The sequence below is a fragment of the Asterias amurensis genome, chromosome 2 (genome assembly GCF_032118995.1).
Source record: "Asterias amurensis chromosome 2, ASM3211899v1".
Lineage (NCBI taxonomy): Eukaryota > Metazoa > Echinodermata > Asteroidea > Forcipulatida > Asteriidae > Asterias > Asterias amurensis.
In genome coordinates, this window is record NC_092649.1 from 8,393,292 (window position 1) to 8,416,631 (window position 23,340).

Genomic DNA, 23,340 nt, shown 5'->3' on the forward strand with positions numbered 1-23,340 from the left:
ATGTTATAAATCCACCTTTTTTTCTTTCTCTTTTCTCCACCTGTCTTGCCCCCCTTCCTCCCCACCCCCTGTTTGCCCATGCTTCGTTGTTGCGTCTGTAGCACACACCAACCATCACTAAAGAACGAAACATTAACGGCAGGGCAGGGGCCAGTTCCGACAAACTGCACAATTCAGTGCGCTAAGTGAGACTGTTTTTGGCGTAAAAGGAATGTTTGGAAAGGAAATCCAGAAACGGGATTATCACAGAATCCAGAGAGATTGAAAGAGGATTATTACAGCTCGGGTGTGTCCACTTTTGGATGAAAATTGATTGGGAACTCATGGAGAGATGACCTTTGTGCCAGCTGCTGTAGATGGGGAAAAATACCTGGTGAATTAAGCTGAGATTTGAACTAAAAGCGTTCCACCTTTGATGTCGCTCCTTCACGACAAAAAATAAACAGGGGCCAGCACCAATAAACTTTGGACCTGTACCACAGCCTTGCAATACAAACCTTCCTTGGGTTGTAAAATATCAGTTTAATGTTAGTTGACAGAATGTTATGGTTGAATTATGTGTTCCTCTGCATGGTTCGACAGTACCTAATTCCACTTAGTAAGATTGCTTGAACACAGAAAAAAGGCAGTGGTTTCCAGCCACAATGCCATGTGTTTTTGCTGGTTTCCACAAAAATTATGTTTAAATAGAACTTTATTAAGCCATTACGTGACTTATGGACCCTTCTCACTGACGACAAATTTCTATAGTGACACAAGGGATTCTTCCATTTTGTTGGGGGGTCCTGTATGCACACACGTTGCGTTTTATTTGGTGATGTTCACAACAAGCTGCCTTTCTTTCAATAATGCCTTTCTTTTCATGATGTGACACGCTTCTGTGACGTGTGTGTGTGATGTGCATAAATTACGGGCATGTGTGACGTGCTTGTGTAACATGAGTGTGATGTGCATAGGTAATGTGCGTGTGTGATATGAGGTGTGACAAGTTTGCTTGTGCGCATGTGATGTGCGCATGTGACATGCGCTTGTGCATATGAGTCATGTGAGTACTCCAGCGCGGTGAACGATAAAAAAGTGACGCCAGTTTATTATGAACACCTCAACAAAATTGTTTCTCGATATGAATCACTGTGGAGTGAAAGAATGGTATTTATTAGTTAAAGGGAAGGTACACGTTTTGTGTTTACTCAAAACAAATATTAACTTAAAAACTGACTTGGTAACTAGCATTGGAGAGCTGTTGATAGTACAAAACATTGTGAGAAACGGCTCCCTCTGAAGTAGTATAGATTTTGAAATAGAGGTAATTTCTCACTAAAATAATAACAGACTTCTAGCTAGAAGTCTTTTATTTCTATCTGAAAGCACATAAATTCGTCCAACAAGGGTGTTTTTACTTTCAACATTTTCTCCCCAATCCGATGACCAATTGAGCTCAAATTTTCACAGATTTGTTATTTTATGCATATGTTGAGATACACCTAGTGAGAACACTGGTCTTTGACAATTACCAATAGTGCACCTTCCCTTTAACTGGCGTATTTACAACATTTAGTACAACAAGTATTTCTTTAGGATATTGTGTTGATGTTTATTAGGCAACACGTTTTCATGTATTAAGTTAGTTTGTTACTTGAGGTTACAGAGCCGGTCAAATATGCACATGTAGTAAAAAGGTTAAAAAGTATCACCGACAGTTACTTATCTGCAGGTTTAGAATTCCAAATAATTAACCGTTAGTTTGTTCCTTCTTCATTCAATCATTCGACCGATTTAATGATTCACATCAAGTAGGCTTGTGACCACCAAGGAAAAGGAAAACTTCGATAGCAATTGATTTGGTGCATTTTAAGATCTGTTGATTTTTGGATGAGTTAAATAACAGAGGAAACCAACTTAAGTCTGTTAAAAGTAATGTAAGATAAATTATTTAATTCCTTGTTTTTAATAATATGTTATGATTTGCCATTTATTTTGCCATGATTTATTTTACTAATTTGACATCCCCTTCTCAATTGTAAAGAAGTTGTTTTCCCCTTAACTTGGTTATACAAGTTATTAAAAACAACTTATTGAAATATAATTGACAATTTTATGATGTAATTCTTGGATCAGAAATGGGATAAAAGTAAACAGTCGAGAGTTTTCCAATTAAATAAATTTCAGAAAAATTATTTCAAATTTTGAAGTTTAGCATGGTGTGGATAATAAGGTAGCTAGATAGTAAACTTGAGGGTGCAACCATCAGGAAGGATATTTTTCCTACTTTATTCAGATTTAATCAGAAAGACTTCTCAATGTGTAAATGAAAGTCGTCCCTTGGAATCGATAAAGTATGGGTTTTTTTTTTCAAGAACCAAATGTCATGCTTGACTCGTGTTTCTCCTGAAGATGAGCAGAGTATGCGTTTCAAAACATTAAGACTACACCGGTTCTTCTCAGAACCGACACTTTTCCCAAAAGAGATTTTACACATGGTTGTACCCGCAAGTTTACTGCGAATTGTTACCTTTCTTAAATTTTTACCAATTATGATTTGAGATATTTCAATGTATAATAAAGTCTTTCTGGTCTAGAAAAAGCTTGTTTGACTAAACTTATTGCTTGGTTCAAGCAACTACCATTTTACTTTTAGCTTTATTTTATAAATGCAGATAAACAATGTGTGTACAATTAAGTTTTCATCAGATAAAATAATTTCACATGAGTAAAGGCCGAGTCACACTGCAGCGATAATGCAAAGAGAACGCATCCTATTGGTTAAATTGCTCCGCCCAGAATACGCCCACGCTTATTCAACCAATCGAGGGCGTGCATTTTTACGTTTTTGTTTTTGTTCTCGTTATCGAGGCATGTGTGACTGGACCTTAACTGTAATGTCTCTCTCTGTAAGGGTTAAATTTTATGTAGCTACTTCACCAAAGTTATCCAAAAGAGTGCTTCGACTTTTTACAAACAAAGATTTGTATTTTATGTATAAATTGTATTAGTATTAACAATAACTATTGATTTTAAGGTTTTAAAATTTACTCTGTATTGGGCAATGGAGAGGTGTTTATGAATTCAAATATTGTGAGAAATGGCTCCCCTGAAGTAACATAGTTTTTGAGAAAGAGGTAATTTCTCACTGAAATAATAAAAGACTTCTAGCCTGAAGCCGAAGTTTTACTAGGCAACTGAGAGCACACAAATTTGTGAAACAAGGGTGTGTTTTTTCTTTGATAATTTTCTTGCAACTTTGACGACCAATTTAGTCCAAATTTTCACTTGTTATTTTATGCATATGTTGGGATACACCAACCAAGTGAGAATACTGGTTTTTGATAAAAAAAAGAACCAAATGTGTCCAGAAACTGAATTGGTAAATTTAAGCAACTTTGACAAATTGACTTGAACAGTATTCGAATCTGCAACCTTCTAATGCCAGCGTTCAACCAACTGAGCTATCTGGCACCCCCAAACAAAGATCTTGAGAAAATGTTTTGGAGATCGTCAAACACTTTAGGGCTAGATAGCTTAGTTGGTAGAGTGCCAGCCAATGAACCAGAAGTTACAGATTGGTCAAAACCACGCTCAAGTTAATTTTTAAGCTCAAAATTCTATAAAAACGTGTGAGGATAATCACTTTTCAGTACTTTTTGGGCCAGGAATGGTACACTTTTTTCTTGGGCGTAGTTAAAATGTGAACATGGTGTTACTATTTTACGAGTATAGAATAATTGTTAATTTAAATATATTATATTTATCTGCAGCTAAAATAAAAGAACGGCAGCTGTAAAAGTATCACAGTGTATTTAATTGGTGTGTTTCTTTGTTTTTTTGTTTGGATGAGTACTAAGGGTAAAAAGTCTTGATCAGTGACAGGTTAGCATCTCAACCTGTCTGAAGTTTTGTGTCAATCTGTAATGTATGCAATAAATTTGTTTCAATAACAAGATTGACAACTAACAATAATACAAGGGAAACTGACAATGTAACTTTGAAATAGTTTTTGGTTGAACAAAGAAAAACTGACTTTTGGATGATACAGGTTCAAAGTTCAGTCCATTAAATTTGGTTTTGTTCACCAAAAATTAAATACAATTTACTTAGTCAGTTTCCCTTCTGGTTTATTGCTTACTACTTGAAATAAAAAGTTGCGTCCCCTTAAGGTGACCCGCCCTAGGTTGTATCAGTATCTTGGGTGTGATCTCTGGGTATATGGCAGTTACAGGTTGACTGGCTTTTGAACAAAGATATTGACAAAATAGGTCGACAGCCAACATAGGGTTAGATTGCTAAGTCGATAGAGCGCTGGCAGGTTAACCAGGAGGTTGCAGGTTCAAATCTCACTGCAGGTAATTGTTATGTTTTCTTTTCCAAACTAAAAAATAGTTCATATTTAATGCTTTATCTACAGACATCTCCAAGCACTTAATGTTTTTAACATGACAGAAGCTGTTTGAATTGTGAGAACATAGGGGTGTTGGAACAAAGGGGTGTTGGAACTTAGGGGTGTCGGAACATAGGGGTGTCGGAACATAGGGGTGTTGGAACAAAGGGGTGTCGGGAACACAGGGTGTTGGAACATAGGGGTGTTGGAACAAAGGGGTGTTGGAACTTAGGGGTGTCGGAACATAGGGGTGTCGGAACATAGGGGTGTCGGAACATAGGGGTGTCGGAACACAGGGTGTTGGAACATAGGGGTGTTGGAACAAAGGGGTGTTGGAACTTAGGGGTGTCGGAACATAGGGGTGTCGGAACATAGGGGTGTCGGAACATCGGGAACACAGGGTGTTGGAACAAAGGGGTATCGGAACAAGGGTTGTCGGAACGTAGGGATGTTGGAACAGAGGGGTGATGGAACATACATGTAGGGGTATCAGAAAATAGGGGTGCTTGAACATAGGGGTGTCTGAACATAGGGGTATTGGAACATTGGGGTGTCTGAACATAGGGGTGTCTGAACAAAGGGGTGTCAGAACATAGGGGTGTCAGAACATAGGGGTGTCGGAACATTGGGGTGTCGGAATATAGGTTGACTTGTCGGAAAATAGGGGTGTCTGAACAAAGGGGTGTCGGAACATAGGGGTGTCGGAACATTGGGGTGTCGGAACATAGGGGTGTTGGAACATTGGGGTGTCTGAACACAAAGCAATCTCAAATAGAGCCATATTAAAGTTGGGTTCCTATCTTTGTGTTTCCATACAGAATTGTGAGTTGGAAAGATCTTTTGATGATGCCTTAGCTACGGTCCCTGACTACCCACTTACTGAGGAGGAATTGGATGACACTAAAGACGACGTGTTCCGTGAGGGGACTAGGGTCTTGGAGAGCAACGCTAAGGAATATGAGACCATTGCCGGAGGAGTCAGTTAAGCAAAAGGTCAAACAGAAATGTTTTTCTGGTGGAAATAGGTTTGAACTTGCCTCAAATTCCTTATTAACTTGTGCCCCAGTTAAGCAGACAATGGTGCTTAACAGTTTTCGTCTAAACTAAATTTAAGCAGGATACCAGTCACAAACTGTACACAAGACATATTCTTTTGGCTGGTAAGCAAAATTGTTTTGTGCTTAGTACTTGTGCTAAAACAGCTCAATGTATTTGGCTCAGGTAGCAATTTTAGTTGGTCCAAAAAGAGAGGTATTGCTGTGCTTTTCCATTTTCAATGGCGCAGCTGAGTAACCAAAAAGGAAGTAATCAACTGGGCCCACTTTCTTAAAGACACTGGAAACTATTGGGTATTGTCAAAGACCAGTCTTCTCACTTGGTGTATCCCAACATACATGTATGCATAAAATAACAAACCTGTGAAAATTTGAGTTAAATTGGTCGTCGAAGTTGCGAGATAATAAAGAAAGAAAAAAATACCCTTGTCACATGAAGTTGTGTGCTTTTAGATGCTCGATTTCGAGACCTCAAAATCTAATTCTGAGGTCTCGAAATCAAATTTGTGGAAAATTACTTCTTTCTCAAAAAACTACTACTTCAGAGGGAGCCATTTCTCACAATGTTTTATACTATCAACAGCTCCCTATTACTCCTTACCAAGTAAGGTTATCGGTAAATAATTATTTTGAGTAATTACCAATAGTGTCCACTGCCTTTAAAGCTGTTGTTAGCAGAAAATGGTGCTCAGCAAAACATTTGCAGGGAACCAACCACAAGCAATGTACATGACATTATATTGTAGTTGGTTACCTGTTCCTGCTAAGCAAGATTTTTATTTGCTAAGCAATTTTTGTAATGCTTAACTAGCTATGTATATTTGGGTTTAGATCATCTGAGAAGTTGCATGCCCAAATAACCTTGTTCCAATCAGCCCAAACCCACCTCTAGAAAAAAATTGGCAAAGATGTTTTTATTCGGTTTCAATTAATGCAGTTTAAAAGTAACTGTTAAACGCATCTTTTGCTGCAAACTTTATGACTTAGCTGAGTACATATTACAATTTGCAGTGAAAGTAAATTCTTAGCTTGAGTTTTTGTGTAAGTCCTAAGCATATCTTGTAAAACTTTGACAACTTTTGTATTTATTTGTTCATGAAATCCTTCCCGGGTAGTTGTTAATATTTGAATGTAAATGTAATGATTATCAGATGTTTACCGGTGATTATGTTAAAACTGTCGCCAGGACCCAATTTCATATACCAGTTGTATACCAGTTAACATTGTTTGGTTTCTTACTATAGTAGAAAAACATGTGTAAGCAAAAGTGTATTTTATAACTTAAGATTTAGCAGCGTATGTGGTCGCTCACATTGGATTTGCACTATTGCAGCACCAGTCTGCTTACAAAACCAACCCCCCCCCCTGAAATTTAGTGTACACCTTTTGCTTTGCTTGCAGTTGGCAGTGTTTAGGAAATTGAAATTCTGCTTATGGTCGCTCTGTCAGCAGAAATTGTCTGCTTACAGGCTTTATGACATTGGGTCCTTAGGTTTAATATGCTCTCTTGTGTTGTCTAGACTGGATTATTGTAACTCTCTCCTCAATGGTATTAAGCAAGCTGACATTGACCGTCTACAAAGGCTCCAAAACAATGCTGCTCGTATCATTTTCTTGCAACCCAAATACACACACGCATCCACTCTTCTCAAACAATTACACTGGTTACCAGTTAAACAACGCATCACCTTCAAAACATCAGTGAACATGCACAAAGCACTCTCCAACGTACTTCCACAATACCTTACAGAGTCGCTAAATTTCAACAAACCTGGCCGGAGTGGGCTCCGCTCCGGCCAGAATCTTACAATCCCTCGCACACACAAAATGGCAGGGGACCGGTCCTTTTCAGTCGCTGGTCCCCGGTGCTGGAACGCCCTACCAAGTCATATTCGGAACACCAACACACTCCAGACATTCAAGAGTAAATTAAAAACACATCTATTCTCATAATCGTCTTTTCCGTAGCACTCTTCCAGCGCATTGAATTTTGTAAAATGCGCTTTATAAGTCTCGTTTATTATTATTATTATTATTATTATTATTATTATTATTATTATTATTATTATTATTATTATTATTATTATTATTATTATTATTATTATTATTATTATTATTTTTATTATTATTATTATTATTATTATTATTATTATTATTATTATTATTATTATTATTATTATTATTATTATTAATATTGTGCATGGTCTTGGGAGACACTTACACCCAGTTCATACAGGTGCTCCAGAGTCGTGCCAAGCCAAATAGATTAGGAGCAACTCTGGGACGACTCATTTAAATGTTGGTTTCAGACAGGCGAACTTAACATAACGATTACCTTAGGTTCGGCCCATGACAAGTTGGATGTCTGAAACCAAGGCGCTTCACAGTCATTCCGAACGACAGCAACAGTCGATCTTTCGACTTCTAGCGCGTCCAGTCGCTCCTAACTGTTTCAGACGTCAAACTTTTCTTGCGCTTAATTCAATAATTTGGTTCAGTGGGCTAGTGGAACGCCTGTCTGAAATGGGTGTACGTAGGCTAATACATCATTAGCTTATGAGAATATAGAATGAGCTGTTGCAAACTACTTACCAACCAAAGGGACCTATGGTATTAATGTAAACAAATTGTTAAGGAACTGACGTTTCGATCCTAGCAGAGTGTTTTTTCGAAGACTAAAAAAGAGAAAGACTCTTCTAGGGTCGAACCTATTTTTGCGTCATGAATTTAGGAGGAATTAATTAATTCTCATCCTCTAATGTTTAAATAAAAATATCATACTGTGAAAATTTAAAAAAATTGAATTATGATCCCATTTTAGTGAAATTAACAAAAAACATATTATAGATGTAAATTTGCATCGGGGATAAAGAATATTAATTTTTGGTGTATGGGTAAAAACCAAAATTAATAAAAAACACACATTCATGTGTTTATTACACAATAATACCAGGCCTGCAATAACATGGATGCCATGGTCTTTGTTGCCCCTGGTCTTAGCTGCCCTTGATCTTGGCCTTGGTGCCTCTTTCCCACTAGGAGTGTATATTTTTGTAAATGGAATCAAATACCTGTAGTTTTGTAGAATATTTTTGTATGAAATTGTAGATAAAAAAAACAATCTGAATTTAAGTTTACCTTGTGCTAAAAGGGAAAAAAAAAGAAGAAAGAAAATGGATTGGTTTCTAAAATCCAAACAACCTTGTCCATATACCATGTCATTGAAATGTGTAATTTGTAAGTTACAAATCAGCTGAAATATCCTTGTTGCAACCCGCTGATATACCTTTTTCGAATTTGTTGGTTTAAATAGTGCCCTCTGGGACTGTTTATAAAACAGGCCATGCTCATGATGCGACGTCACTCATGAAACAAGGAACAAGCCTATACTGCTGTAGCCTTGTCCCAAGGCTCTTTACACAAGCACCCTGCTTTGAATTTACCATGTAGCATGAATCAAATGTTGGACGACGAACTGCACGGTACTGTATTAAGTACTTGATATACATGTACAGTATACCGTGGGGTCAAAGCACGGTTTCTGTTGTATGAGGTTGAAAAACCATGCTTCGACCCCACAGTATACTGTGTACCGGGTGAGTCATAAAAAATGCAATCATTGGATGGGAGCTATTGTTTTAATACAAGAACAAATCTTGAACAAATAATTCTCGTTTCTAAGTAGGTCATGGATTTACCGTTACAATAATGAAAGAAAGTTCCCAGAGATACATGTATGCTTGTTTCAATCAAATTTAGTTGGACAGAAACAAGCATATATCTGGACCACCTTTATCAATCATCTCCATTCTTTCATTATTGTAAAGGTAAATCAATGACCTATTTAGAAATGGACATTATTTGTTCAAGATTTTTCTTGTTCTTAAAACAATAGCTCCCATCCAATGGTTGCGCTTTTATTTTACGGTATATCATGTGCTGCAGTACCGTGCGAGTATACAATGTAATGCAGTTCGTTGTTCATGCTATATGGTGAATTCAAAGCAGGTGCTTGCTTAAAGAGCCTTTAGACAAGGCTAATACTGCTGTGGTAGCTCCATCTGAAATAGCTACTACAAAAGTTTTACCTAGCCACCGAGTCCAATGCTCTAAATCGCCCGGCTACAACGACCTGCCCCAAAAAAGGGCCCAATTTTATAGAGCTGCTTAAGCACACCAAGTAGCTAAGCATAACAAAATAATGCTTACCAGAAGAAGGTTACCAGCCAAACTACCATGTCATGTGTACAACTTGTGACTGGTGTCCTGCTCATTTCTGCTAAGCTTACAGTAATTAAGCAAAATGTTCTGCTTAAGCAGCTCCATGAAATTAGGCCAAGGTAGCATGGCACATACACTGTACCCTTTGACTTTGTAGATGTAAGACATTGAAATATATTTTTTAAATCGTTTATAATTGTTGAATCTTTAAAAATCATGTTTGGATTTTGCATTACTAATTTATGGTGCTTTATATATGTATATAGTTGATTTAGTTTAAAGACTACCATTGGTAATTGTCAAAGACTAGCCTTCCCAGTTGGTGTATCTCAACATATGCATAAAATAACAAACCTGTGAAAATTTGAGCTCAATCGGCCATCGAACTAGCGAGATAATAATGAAAAAAAAAAACACCCTTGTTACACGAAGTTGTGTGCATTTAGATGGTTGATTTTGAGACCTCAAATTCTAAATCCGAGGTCTTGAAATCAAATTCGTGGAAAATTACTTCTTTCTTGAAAACTACGTCACTTTAGAGGGAGCTGTTTCTCACAATGTTTTATACTATCAGCCTCTCCCCATCACTTGTCACCAAGAAAGGTTTTATGCTAATAATTATTTTGAGTAATTACCAATAGTGTCCACTGCCTTTAAGGTCATATAACAATTATGAAATAATGGGTCTGGGTAGGACTTTATTTAAAATTATTTTTTGTATAGTTATTTCTGGTTTATTACAAATCATGTTAATGCAGCCAGTAGGCTGTATTACAATATAGAGTTAGCAATTACTAAAGATATAAAAATCCTCAAATTTGAAGAGACACATGAACAATGTTGAACAGATTAATTGGTCTGGTACTGTTGCTGGAAGTTTGGGTTGTAAAATCTCTATTTTATGGTTTGCATTGTGGGGGGTAATAATTCAAAACTTGTGTAGAATGCTTGGTAAAGCAATGACTGAAAGGTTCTATATTTTGTATCTTTAGAAGTAACGTAGGCAATAACATTGGATTGTTTCAAGTCAGATATAAAATAAAAGGAGAGTTTAACAATTAATAGGAATGGGCTTTTGTAATTTTTACCATCATTTGTGTCAGTACCTCAACAAGTTTAAAAAATAAATATTGACCGTTTTGAGTGATATGGTTCAAACTTTGACTCTCAAGGTGATCAATCCTCAGCACATTCTATCGGTGGGAGTCATAGTTTTAACCACAGCGTCAGTAAAAGCAGTCAATATCCCCGCTATAGATGTGCCAAGACGTTTAGGTACCAAGAAACTGCTATGGTACACAAGTTGCTATGGGATAGTACATTGGTTGCTATGGGTATAGTACATTGTTTCTTCCCTCGGGTGGATTTCACAAAGTTAGTCCTAACTTAGGACTAGTCCTAGGCAATGCTAAGAGATAGGACCAGTCCTAAGTTAGGATGAGTTACTGGTCCTACATGTAACTTAGGACTGGTCCTATCTCTTAGCATTGCCTAGGACTAGTCCTAAGTTAGGACTACCTTTGTGAAATCCACCCCAGGTCCCGCCTGTTTTTTTCTAACCCGAGTAAAGTGTGTTGGGAACCAGTGACACTATAACGAAATTGCTGAAGGCAATGGAAGTGTTGAATACTGTACTGACGGTTGACTAGCCTTCCAAACGAGTCATTTGTGTCAGTATGTACATTGTTAGTCAGTGGTCACCATGGGTCAACCAAATGTTCGCACTCAAACATGCTCTATTAAAGGCACTGTACACATTTGGTAATTGTCAACAACCAGTGTTCTCACTTGGTGTATCCCATCATAAGCATAAAATAACAAGCCAGTGAAAATTTTGGCTCATTGGTCATCGAAGTGTCGTGAAAATGATGAAAGAAAAAAAAACCTTGTTGGACGAATTTGTGTGCTTTCAGATAGGAATAAAAGACTTCTGGCTAGAAGTCTTTTAATATTTTAGCGAGAAAAAATACGTTACTTCAGAGGGAGTCCTTTCCCACAACGTTTTATACTCAAGCAACAGCTCTCCAATGCTTTTTACCAAGTCAGTTTTTTAGTTAATATTTGTTTTGAGTAATTACCAAACGTGTACCTGCCCTTTAGGCTACAAGGGTTCTGTAAAAGCACTTCTTCCATATTTTACATAAATAAAATAAAATCCCAATTATGGTGATGTTCTAGTTAAATATTGATAGCTCGTTCATGACAATAACAAAATAATCACTTCAAGTGATGATAAAACATTAATTCTCATCATGATAAATGTAAATGTACAAATAAGAAAAGAAGACAAATTTAAAATGAACAGCAGCCATTTTCAGAATATTACAAATTATATATAACATTTGTTTTACTCTTTTTCAAAAAGGTAAAATGCATAGACACACTCAAATTTATTGACAAAATCCCAGCGATCCTGTAGCGATCAAGAGAATTGAAGGTAATCATAACTTGTTAAATTTTACTCAATTGAGTGTAATGTTCCCATGAACATGCCAGAGCACCCAACATTTGCGTCTTTTTGTACAAATTAGAGAGATATTTATATTCACATTCAGCGTAATAGGAGAAAAAATGTCCACAATCAGGGAGATTTTTAAGTTTGTTCATCAGAACATGGAAAGATTGGTTGATTTTCATGGAACTTTCATTGTGAGAAAAGGTTCTCTCTATAAAAGTAACAAAGTTTTTGAGAAAGAGGTAATTCTCACTCAAACATTAAACGACGTCAGGACTGAAATCTTTCATAGAACATCTGAAAGCACACAAGTTTGTGTAACAAGGGTGTTTTTTTTCTTTCATATTCTCTTGCAACTTTGATAACCAAATGAGTCAAACATTTCACAGATTTGTTATTTTATGCACTACATGTTGGGATACACCTAGACTTGATGACAAGTCATTAGGCGGTACCTATTTGTCTGCCGTTCATGCAACAGTCACAGTGCGATATTATACACATACAGTCAGTGACAGCTCTATATGCGACTGACTCAACCACACATACTGGGATCGAGGATGAGTGTATCGTCCCCGTAGCTACACCGCGCTGTAACTGCACCGTGCTTATTACAATTACCGTCTTGACTTCAAGACTAGGATACACCAAGTGATAATACTGGTCTTTGACCAGGTGTCCAATGCAATGAATCAGTCTTATCCTACACTAGCCTGGACATTTTTTGCAGATGAAACCAGATACTTAGAACGATCCATGAAGTTGTCTTGTGAATTCCACTTAACCATCTGTGCATGAAGATGTGTCATCTAATGCCATCAGCTTGGCTAACACCTAAAAACAGCAAAAACAAAAACAAGCGATGACATTCTACGTGACATTTCTTTAATAAAATGTTCTCCAATAATCTGATTAAAACTTGAAAACTCAAATAACTAACCAGTTACAAACGTTAAATACAAGTTGCATAAAACGAATAAGCTTCACTATATGTCAGCAAAACAATCAGGTCAGTTTGAAAACCTCATGTGTTATAACAAAATGAAAGAAAAATACCAGCAACAAAAATGTTTGTTATTGTTTGTTTACAAAGAAATTGTTAATGGTCTAACATGTAGCCTTGCTCAAGGCAGTCGAATTATTCACTCCGAAAAAAGACCGCCGCTGTATAAAAACCCAGCCGTATTCACTGTGCGTAAAACCCACCCGTATTCACTGTGCGTAACATCGCACGACACGATGCCCCCGTACACTATCCGCATGCGGAGGCCGTCAGGCCGACAGCCTTGTAGGATCTGTGTTGAAGCCACTGACCTCATTACTATAATAAGCGAAGAGTTCCCACGGTCAGCTCATTACCATAATGCCCGCGAAAGATGAGACATGTTTACCTCACACACCACCACCACGGACGCATGATAGGGTCCAAAGGTCGTGATAAGGGAAGTGCGTGATTGGACGTCAAAATGAATAATTCATTTGCCTCACATCCTGTGTTGTCTGATAGGTCTGACGAACGATATACATATTCATGAGCTGCATACAAGCATATCCTAGAGCCCCCCCAATTTCGTCCACTATTGGAATTTATTCAATACAACACATTAAAACGGGAAGATACAGACCCGACAAGGCTGTCGGCCTGACGGCCTCCGCATGCGGTTAGTGGTGTACGAGTGCGATGACTTGTGTGAACAGTATTCGTGCGATGTGACAGTGTGTATACGGGTGGGTCATTCGGTGTGATCGCACACACCATGCACAGGGTATATGGCGGGTGGGTTTACAGCTGCGTCTTTTCGGAGCGAATAATGCGACTGCCTTGAGCAAGGCTATCTAACATGTGGAGCCTAGCAGAGTCTTTCTCAAAAGCTAAATACTAGTGGCCCAGAAGCAGTCAAGGGGACAGAAATGAGAAATTGTGTCTTCTTATATAGCCACACATCCATCACGCAGTGATGCTTAAGGTGCTTCAACATTCAGTATTTCCAGTTTGGATTTGAGGCATTGCATGGTGAGGTATCACTAAATATATTTGGTTTGTGGTAATACTATGTGTGTATCTACTTGTGAGGGTAGTGTATGTTCTTATTGTAGATATTCGCAGCTCGCGAATTCCGTCTAAAGGCAGTGGACACTATTGGTAATTACTCAAAATAATTATTAGCATAAAACCTTTCTTAGTGACGCGTAATGGGGAGAGGTTGATGGTATAAAACATTGTGAGAAACGGCTCCCTCTGAAGTGCCATAGTTTTCGAGAAAGAAGTAATTTTCCACAAATTTGATTTCGAGACCTCAGATTTAGAACTTGAGGTCTCGAAATCAAGCATCTGAAAGCACACAACTTTGTATGACAAGGGTGTTTTTCTTTCATTGTTATCTCGCAACTTCGATGACCGATTGTGCTCAAATTTTCACAGGTTTGTTATTTTATACATATGTTGACACCAACTGTGAAGGCTAGTCCTTGACAATTACCAATAGTGCCCACTTCCTTTAGAACACTCATTATTTATACATACATCTTTTAGAAAGGGCCTCTTTAGTTTCCTTGTGATCAGGCAGTCATTGGCAACAGCATACATTTGCAGAACGCTTCCCTCTGTAAAAGATGAGCCTAGCCTTGGGTCAACCAACTTCAGTATTCTGTCAGGTTGACCGTCGACGTAGTCTTCTACATGGTTGATAATGTCAACGTACTCCCGCGTCTTGTCCAGTGGTTCTAGTCCTGTTATTATCTCCAACAGGACCTGGTTAAATAAGAGGGAACATTAATGAATACACCATACTGCTACCGAACAAACAAGCCTTGTTAATAATCAGTTTTTATATCGCGCTTTATCACAACCGAAGGGTGTCACAAAGCACTTCTAACATCATTACCGCTGGTCACTGGGCCATTTAATTCATTCCTTAAACCATCTCAGCTCCCTGGGGAGTATACAGCCTGTGCAACAAATATGTGCTACTAAGCTAAATCAATCACAAGAACCATCTCTGCCCACACAGGTACCCATTTACCCCTGGGTGGAGAGAAGCAATTATAGTCAAATGTCCTGCTCAGGGACACGATCGGTACTCGAACCCTCACTCTACTGAACTGAAACACCAGAGCTTGAGTTTGGTGCTCTTATCCACTCGGCCGGGTTGGTGGCTGGCCGCTGTTATTGGACCGGGTCGAAAGAGCACTGGCACTATGAAATTTCACATCAATGTAAAAAGAAAATAGCAATATCTTACCACACCGTAGCTGAAGCTGTCACCCTTCGATGAGACAGCTCCAAAGTGTGCCTCTGGTGGCATGTATGCCGACGTGCCGATAACTGTTGAAGTCCTGTGTGTGTTGTCGACCCCTAAGGGGAGAGCACGCACCAGACCAAAGTCAGCCAGTTTAGCCGTGAAATGGTCATCAAGAAGAACATTTGCACTAATGCAGGGAAAGACAACAATTTTTGCTTTTAAAAAAGAAAAACATGTGGGATAATTTACTGGTTGCATAAATAATTATTAACCATCCTACAATGTATTGCTGCTCCTTAAACAAATATATATTTCTTTTTTTTACAGGCACAATCAATATTTTAAAGATAATAATATAGTAATTTTTCTCACTCGAATAATACAAGACTTTTAGTAAGCATCTGAAAGCACACAACTTTGTGCGACAAGGCTGTTTTTTTCTTTCATTATTCTCTTGCAACTTCAATGACCAATGGAGTCCAAATTTTCACAGGTTTGTTATTTTATGTATATGTTGAGATACACCAAGTTAGAATATTGGTCTTTGTCAATTACCAATAGTGTCCAGTGTCTTTTAAAGGAACATTACAGAATTGGTTTTTGCTAACAAAACAGTTGCTGGCATTGTAGCACTTTATGTAATCTACATGTACCCTAAACATAAACTGACCAACCTGTCAAAGTTTGAGATCGATCGGCCATCTGGGTCACAAGAGACTAGTGAAAAACCGATTACAAATTTTGAATTGCATCGATGCCAAAACAAAAATGAATAAAACGCTCACTGAGCGATAAACTCCAAACGCGAAATTAGATTATTTATTTCTCATTAAATATGACATTTCAGACAGAAATATTTCAAGGGGCGTTTTCTACTATCATCATCATTAGACTGTGTAAGTTTTATATTCGTTTCTTACCAATTCTGTAACCTTCCTTTAACTAAACTAAACCACTTTAGGAGGGTGCAGAGAAGCTTGGGATACACACAGTGAGAATACTGGTCTATGATAATAATCAAACGTGTCCAAGGGTGGATTTCGCTAAGAGTTAGGACTAGTCTTATCTCGAGTTAGGACCAGTTACTTGTCATAACCTAGGACTATCCATGCAATTTGTATATCTCCTAGGACTAGTCCTAAGTTAGGACTAGTCCTAACTCTTCGTGAAATCGACCCCTGTACTTTTAAAATTGCGCCACCTTCCAATAACTTCCAGAGTAGGTTGGTTAATTTTACAGATTGTTCAATAGAATCGCCCACTTAAATGGTCTATGTACTTTTTTTCTAACACAAAACACAATGTCCACAGATTTACATTAAACTTACACAGTTTAAAGGTAATCATAGTGGAAAGCTTCCCTCTGAGGTGCTGTAGTTTTTGAGAAATGAGTAAAGCAATGTCACAGAAATATTTGTTTCCACAGTTTTAACATGTAAAAACTTTTTTTACCAGTTATGGTATGTTTTGGTATAATATCATAACTGGTTCATGGGTTTTAACATGCTAAAGTAATTTGCGTCTCACTAAGACGAAAATTATTTTGTGACTTGTTTTACTCATTTTTTCAAAAACTACAAAACCTCAGTTAGTAATATTTAAAGGGAAGATTTCCCCTAACATTATCTTCAAACCCTGAATGTAAATCTGTGGACATTTTGAAAAAGTACCGGTACCCAAGTCCTTTAAAGGGAAGGTACACGTTTGGTAATTACTCAAAATAAATATTAACTTAAAAACTGACTTGGTAACTAGCATTGGAGAGCTGACGATAGTATAAAACATTGTGGGAAACGACTCCCTCTGAAGTAACGTAGTTTTTGAGAAAGACGTGATTTCTCACGGAAATAATAAAAGACTTCTGGCTAGAAGTCTATTATTCGTATCTGAAAGCACACTAATTAGTCCAACAAGGGTGATTTTCTTTCATCATTTTCTCCCAACTCCGATGACCAATTGAGTTCAAATTTTCACATGTTTGTTATTTTATGCATATGTTGAGATACATTAAAGGAGAACACTGGTCTTTGACAATTACTAACAGTGTACCTTCCCTTTAAAGCCCCCTTTTACCTTTTAACATCTCTGTGGACTGTTCCTTGCTGGTGTAAGTAACAAAGACCTTGAGCCGTTCCCTGCGCTATACGGACTCGAACCTCCCAAGACAGGAGAAGGCAGCTGTCTTTATTGAGCGCCGACTGCAAAGAGCCGTTCTTAAGATAATTAAAGACAAGACACGGTGTGTCTCCGTCGAAACTGTAGCCATATAACTCAACCAGATTCTTGTGATGCAAGCTAGGGATGAATACGGAAACATTCAGATATTACATTAAAAGGTATAAGGTCAAAGATTAGTACTCAAAAATTTAATGACAATAAGAAATTTACTTGGTGTGCTTCCTTGTGTGGACCCAGCGGTGCTCATTCGGAAGAGCCCCTGACAAGAGCTATTTGAACGATCATTCACCTTCTCGTGGTGACGTCATGCACCTCGGGCCAGTTACAAGTGACCCGTTCCATAAGCAGGGCACTTGGGGCTGACCCGGGTGAGCCCCTGGAATGACGTTAAAGCTGTTTGAATGTACCGGGGGCAGATCGGGGGTCGACCCTGGAAAGCTAATCGAACACACCCACTGTAGGATGTACTACAGCTGTAGGTAGAATAAAATATGTTGAGACAGGCTTCCCTTTAATTACTTGTCAATGGAATCATATGCATGAATCGTTTCTCAGATTCCTGAGGGTTGGTGTGGCATCTGCTCATGATTGCTCGGCCAGCCGGCCGGCCAGAGATGTGGTTGCTAGGTAGGTTTTGAAACTTTGCATGGTGGAAATACAATATGGAAAGGTTTGCAGTAACACCATGTACACTAATGACTGTCTCTAAATGAGTTGGGGGTGGTTCTGAAAGAAAACGTTGGTTTCAAGAACCGTTGGTTTCGATCAGTATGCTCTGATCGTCTTCTGGAGAAAGCCACCTCGCTTGATTAATTTTACATTCTTGTAAAAAAAAAAAGGGCGGTTTTTCGTTGTTTTTCATGAAAGCTAGCAGACTCTGTATTCAGCTGAAGCTTAAGGTGTAATTGCTTCACCATTGTGTACCCAGCACATAGGAGATTTTGAAACATCTTGCGGTAAGCATTTACATATCATAGTTTCATCACTGCAAAAACCGTTTGTCTCCTAAAATAGCCCTCCACGTTAATCCGGCCTCAGGTCGACCTAAGATTTTCTTGTCACTAACCTTTGCAGCATATTAAGTTCATTCTGATATTGCTTGACGACGTCCATGTCTGAACATGGGAACACATCCTAAAACAGAAACCAGTGGTATATATTTTTAGTAATTGGCCCATTTATTTTACGTACAGGTTGTGTAACTGCTTATCAGTTTGTAACTGCTGAGGTTGTAACTAGTTTAGTCAGGTCGGTAATTGTTGGCGCGGTGTAGGGGTATGGTACACACATCCTCGATCCCAGTATGTGTGTGAGTTAGCTGCCATGTGCTACCTACGACCGTTGTATAAATGTATAATCGCACTGTGACTTTTGCATGAGCAGCAGTATGTGTGTTTGTAACAGCTAGGCAGCAAGTAACGACTTGTCATCAAGTCTAGTAAATAGTTTAAGGCCTACCATCAATGACTTGTTATTTCTTCCGTGCCTCAGCGCCTTTGAGCAAACTTTTGATTTAGGCGCTATACAAATTACGTTTGATTGATTGATTGATTGATAATAGTTTATAACTGGTCAGCATTTGGTGAGCAGTTTGTAACTGGTTAGCAGCTTAACTAGTATCAGTTTTCAACTGGTAAGCAGTTTGTAACTGATGAGCAGTTTGTAACTGGTTGGCAGTTTGTCAGTTTCTTATAGGCCTACCTGATAAGCAGCTTTAACTGGCTATCAGTTTTCAACAAGCAGTTTGTAACTGGCATTCTTGGACTAAATGGTGCGCCGAGATTGTTTACTGTTTTGAACGAGGTTGGAGGAGCTCCGATTCATAAATCCATCAAACACTGATTTAATAAACAAACAAATAGACGACAAACAAATCAATCCAACAACAGATTGTTGACTAACCTGTTTGAGTTTTTTCACAGCGCATTCGTGTCCGTCGTTAAACTTGCCGTAGTACACTGTTCCAAAGCCACCTTCACCCACCATGTTACCACCTTCACTGAATGGACGGTCGTCAAATCCACTTGTCATGTTACTCAGGGATATATAGCTGAATTCTTGAACTAGAAATTCACAATAAAATAAGATCAAAACCATTAAAGGCAGTGGACACTATTGGTAATTACTCAAAATAATTATTAGCATAAAACCTTTCTTTGTGACGAGTAATGGGGAGGGGTTGATGGTATAAAACATTGCGAGAAATGGCTCCCTCTGAAGTGCCATAGTTTTCGAGAAAGAAGTAATTTTCCACGAATTTGATTTCGAGACCTCAAGTTTAGAACTTGAGGTCTCGAAATCAACTATCTAAACGCACACAACTTTGTGTGACAAGGGTATTTTTTCTTTCGTTATTATCTCGCAAGTTCAATGACATATTGAGCTCAAATTTTCACAGGTTTGTTATTTTATGCATATGTTGAGATACACCAACTGTGAATACTAGTCTTTGACAATTACCAATAGTATCCACTGCCTTTAAGAGGGCAGGCATGTACTTCACGGAGGCAATGAAGGCGATTGCCTCCATGCCCCCCGGTCATTGCCTTGATGCCAGTGAAATGCTCCAGTAGAAATTTACAATTTTCTCATAGGGTGCCCTTTACCAAGAAGAAAATGCCTTGGTGCCCTTGCTCTTTCAAAATAGAAGCAAACAGGCCTGAGAGGGTGCACTGCAACATCAGAAAGGTTGATAATAATGCTTCCAGATTTGCATATGGTATAGAGATGGTCATGATGGCGGTCAAATTGACGCATGCGCCTGGAAGGCGTGTGTTATTTTGTTCGCAGAGTTGCAGACGACAACGCCTGGTCAAAATAAACAAATCTGCCAGGAGAACAAGATGGCGCATATTACCGTGAACATGATTTAGTTAATGACTACAATTCTACAACCAGTAGATGTCACATAGAGTACCTTTATTGGGTTCAGGTAAACAGCTCTTGACTAAAGGAAGAGCACCTTTACTTGGTTAAAAGTTGGGTAAACAGCTTGTGACTAAAGATAGAATACCTTTATTTGGTTAAAAGTTGGGTAAACAGCTTGTGACTAAAGGTAGAATACCTTTATTTGGTTCAAAGTTGGGTAAACAGCTCTTGACTAAAGATAGAATACCTTTATTTGGTTAAAAGTTGTGTAAACAGCTCTTGACTAAAGATAGAATACCTTTATTTGGTTCAAAGTTGGGTAAACAGCTCGTAACTAAAGATTCGTCATCCTCCTGGCCAAGTCGACTGGAGGCTCCCACTGGAAAGACGCTACTTCTGTCCAGAAACAAAGACAGAAAGCACACAATTTAGAAGCGATTTCTTTTGTTTTTATTTGAAAAGTTCTCTGCAATGATTATGAAATATAGCATTCGAACTGCCTTTGCTACCGGGCAGTTTTGGTGGTCTCACTGGTAAGACACTGCTCTAGAATTTCAAAGTGGTGCAATTGAATCCCAACCCGATTATAATGGCTCTGATTTTTTGCACAGAGCTAAGGAATATACAGAGCTCCGAGTATACAGTGCTAACATCGGTGTATGGGTAAAATCAAAATTAATAGTGACAATGTTCATTCCTAAGCCTAATTTCATAATTCTGCTTTATATCAGTGAGAACATTTGTGCGATTACTAAAGAAAAAAAATAATTCAATGCACAAATATGATAACTAATTCAAACTGGTATTTTTATGCAGTGCACTTAAGTGTTCTTTCTATTTTTAATTACAATAGTTTTGCATTGCAACTTTTGCGCAACAGTGAAGGTTATTTTCGAGAACTGACACACAGGCTCCATTTACCATTGTGGGCATGGTGCGCACCAAGCTCAATTTGAAAAAATAAAGGTTTTCACAAACTGACAAAAGCCACGCTTTGACGAAGCCACGCACACAGAGTATGTGTTGGAATGTGTCACTTCATGAATACAAAAGATTTTCTATTTTTCCCTTCACGAACTAACAAGAACCTTTCTTACTTTAGGATGTAAAACATTTTTTTTTAAACAGTATTTTTATCGAGTTCAAGACATCAAGTGTCCATCATAAGAAAACTAGTTGAAAACACTCTAAAATTTTACCGAATAAAGGTGTTTTAAAAAGCGTTCAAATTGAGCTGTCATTTTCTTTGACTGCAGATATGCTTGGTGTGTTTCAGTTCGTGGCGTCATTTGCATTTATTACAACTAAAAATCATTAGCAAAATTTAAGCCTAAGAGACCTTCCAGTTGAAGAAGACACCTCGTTGCAGTCATTTGTTTCTGACGGTGTTTTGGGATTTTCTTGTGTGTCCCCATTTTCCCTGGAACTACAGTCGCTAAGGAGCCGATGTGGTGGGCTGGCAAAGTTAGCCCCTTCTGCCAAGCTCTCGTACTGGTCTCGGCTCATTGTGGAAGAAGAAACTTGACCTTGTGCATTCAGATTAAGATCTGTTGTAACACCTGTTGTAGAATAGAATAAAATAGAAAGATAATTACACAAAAATCTATGGCAAGGTAAAAAAGACAGTAGCAAGTTGATTACAAGAAAAGTCAATACAATGCTTTGGCAACAGAAAAATTGTGTACAAATTCAAAAGGACAACGGACAATTGCAAATCATTTTTTTCTGCTAAAGATATGAAACCGTAAAGGAAATTCAATTGAAAAATACAAGATTGTTCGACTTGTCAGGTCATGAGTTTACTGGCCCAGGGCTCGATTTCACAGAGCAATTAAATTCATCGCTAGACAAATTATCAGTATTCCCATTGTGATTTGTATTGTGACATTACACTTTGCTGCTAATAAAACAACTACAATTGATTTGCAGTTGAGATCGTTCTTAGCTCTTTGTAAAATTGGGCCCTGGGTGTAAACCACAGGCCTCGAGCCTACAGTCTCTTGTGTCAAATATGGGCCCTGATAATTATTCTACACTCGGGTCGCGCCGAACCAAATAGATTAGGAGCGACTCTGGGACGACCCAATTAAAATTTGGTTTCATACAGGCGAACTTTACATAGCATTCACATTAGGTTAGGCTCATGACAAGATCGACGTCTGAAACCAATGCGCTCCAGAGTCGTTCCGACCGACTGCAACAGGTGATCTTTCGACTTCCAGCGCATCCAGTCGCTCCTAACTGTTTCAGACGTCCAACTTTTCATGTACTTAATTCAGAATTTGGTTCGGCGCGACTCTGGAGCGCCTGTCTGAAACGGTGTTGTTATATTACCAGGTAGAAGGCTCTCCGCAGCAGCATAATGTCCCATATCAATCAGGTATCCTACTAGATCCTGTACAGTTGCATTAGATGTACCCCAGTCTCTGATCAGCTCCATAGTCGGACTTCCCCCACGGTGTCTGTGTGCCAAATCAAAATTCCTGTAAAAAACAACCAGAGTCAAAACCAGAGATGAGAATCAGCACTGACAAAAAAAGTCTGAAACTGATCATTGTGCATATTACATTGTTAACATTATTACCCCTGGGTCATATATTTTCATTCCTTAAACCATCTTAGCACCCTGGGGAGTATACAGCCAATGCTGCCAAGTATAGACCATGTGAACTTTCTTTACAAAAAGTGTGACCTTGTACATTTTTGGGGTATTCTGGCAAGCAAGATACTGCACTGACCATAATGGGAAAGTTGATGTTTTGTGTCATAACTTCCACATAAATCCAAGGGTTATGAAAGTAAAAGCTTGACAAGTTTTGAGGTGTGCCCCTTTCATCATATCAAAAGTCGATAAGAATTAGACAGTGCAATCTCCATAAAATGTAAGATTTTATGTTTTCTTCCATTAGGCTGTGTACAAATCTTGCCTGCAGGAAGTCCAGGCTC

The 23,340-nt window shown here is 38.3% G+C and overlaps 2 protein-coding genes across 9 annotated transcripts in view; one reads left to right on the forward strand and one right to left on the reverse strand.

Annotated features, from left to right (window-relative positions):
- LOC139954308 (6-phosphofructo-2-kinase/fructose-2,6-bisphosphatase 1-like) overlaps positions 1-7,484 on the forward strand; it is a 51,781-nt gene extending 44,297 nt beyond the window's left edge. For 4 of the 5 annotated variants that reach the window (XM_071954052.1, XM_071954053.1, XM_071954056.1 and 1 more), the window contains one exon: positions 5,194-7,484. In XM_071954052.1, coding sequence (XP_071810153.1) covers positions 5,194-5,361 — 168 coding nt within the window. In that variant the 3' untranslated portion in view covers positions 5,362-7,484. Of the gene's footprint in view, positions 1-101; positions 3,770-5,193 lie in introns of those variants that run through there. The other variant, XM_071954054.1, reaches the window with a different exon arrangement.
- Positions 7,485-7,575: 91 nt separating this feature from the next.
- Positions 7,576-23,340, reverse strand: part of LOC139954309 (interleukin-1 receptor-associated kinase 4-like) — an 83,903-nt gene continuing 68,138 nt past the window's right edge. For all 4 annotated transcript variants that reach the window (XM_071954060.1, XM_071954058.1, XM_071954059.1 and 1 more), the window contains exons 3-11: positions 22,729-22,877; positions 21,734-21,953; positions 20,693-20,790; positions 19,429-19,589; positions 18,593-18,660; positions 17,422-17,643; positions 15,349-15,535; positions 14,631-14,858; positions 7,576-12,940 (exon numbers count right to left, since the gene is read on the reverse strand). In XM_071954060.1, the coding sequence (XP_071810161.1) occupies positions 12,887-12,940; positions 14,631-14,858; positions 15,349-15,535; positions 17,422-17,643; positions 18,593-18,660; positions 19,429-19,589; positions 20,693-20,790; positions 21,734-21,953; positions 22,729-22,877 (1,387 nt within the window). In that variant the 3' untranslated portion in view covers positions 7,576-12,886. The remainder of the gene's footprint in view (positions 12,941-14,630; positions 14,859-15,348; positions 15,536-17,421; positions 17,644-18,592; positions 18,661-19,428; positions 19,590-20,692; positions 20,791-21,733; positions 21,954-22,728; positions 22,878-23,340) is intronic.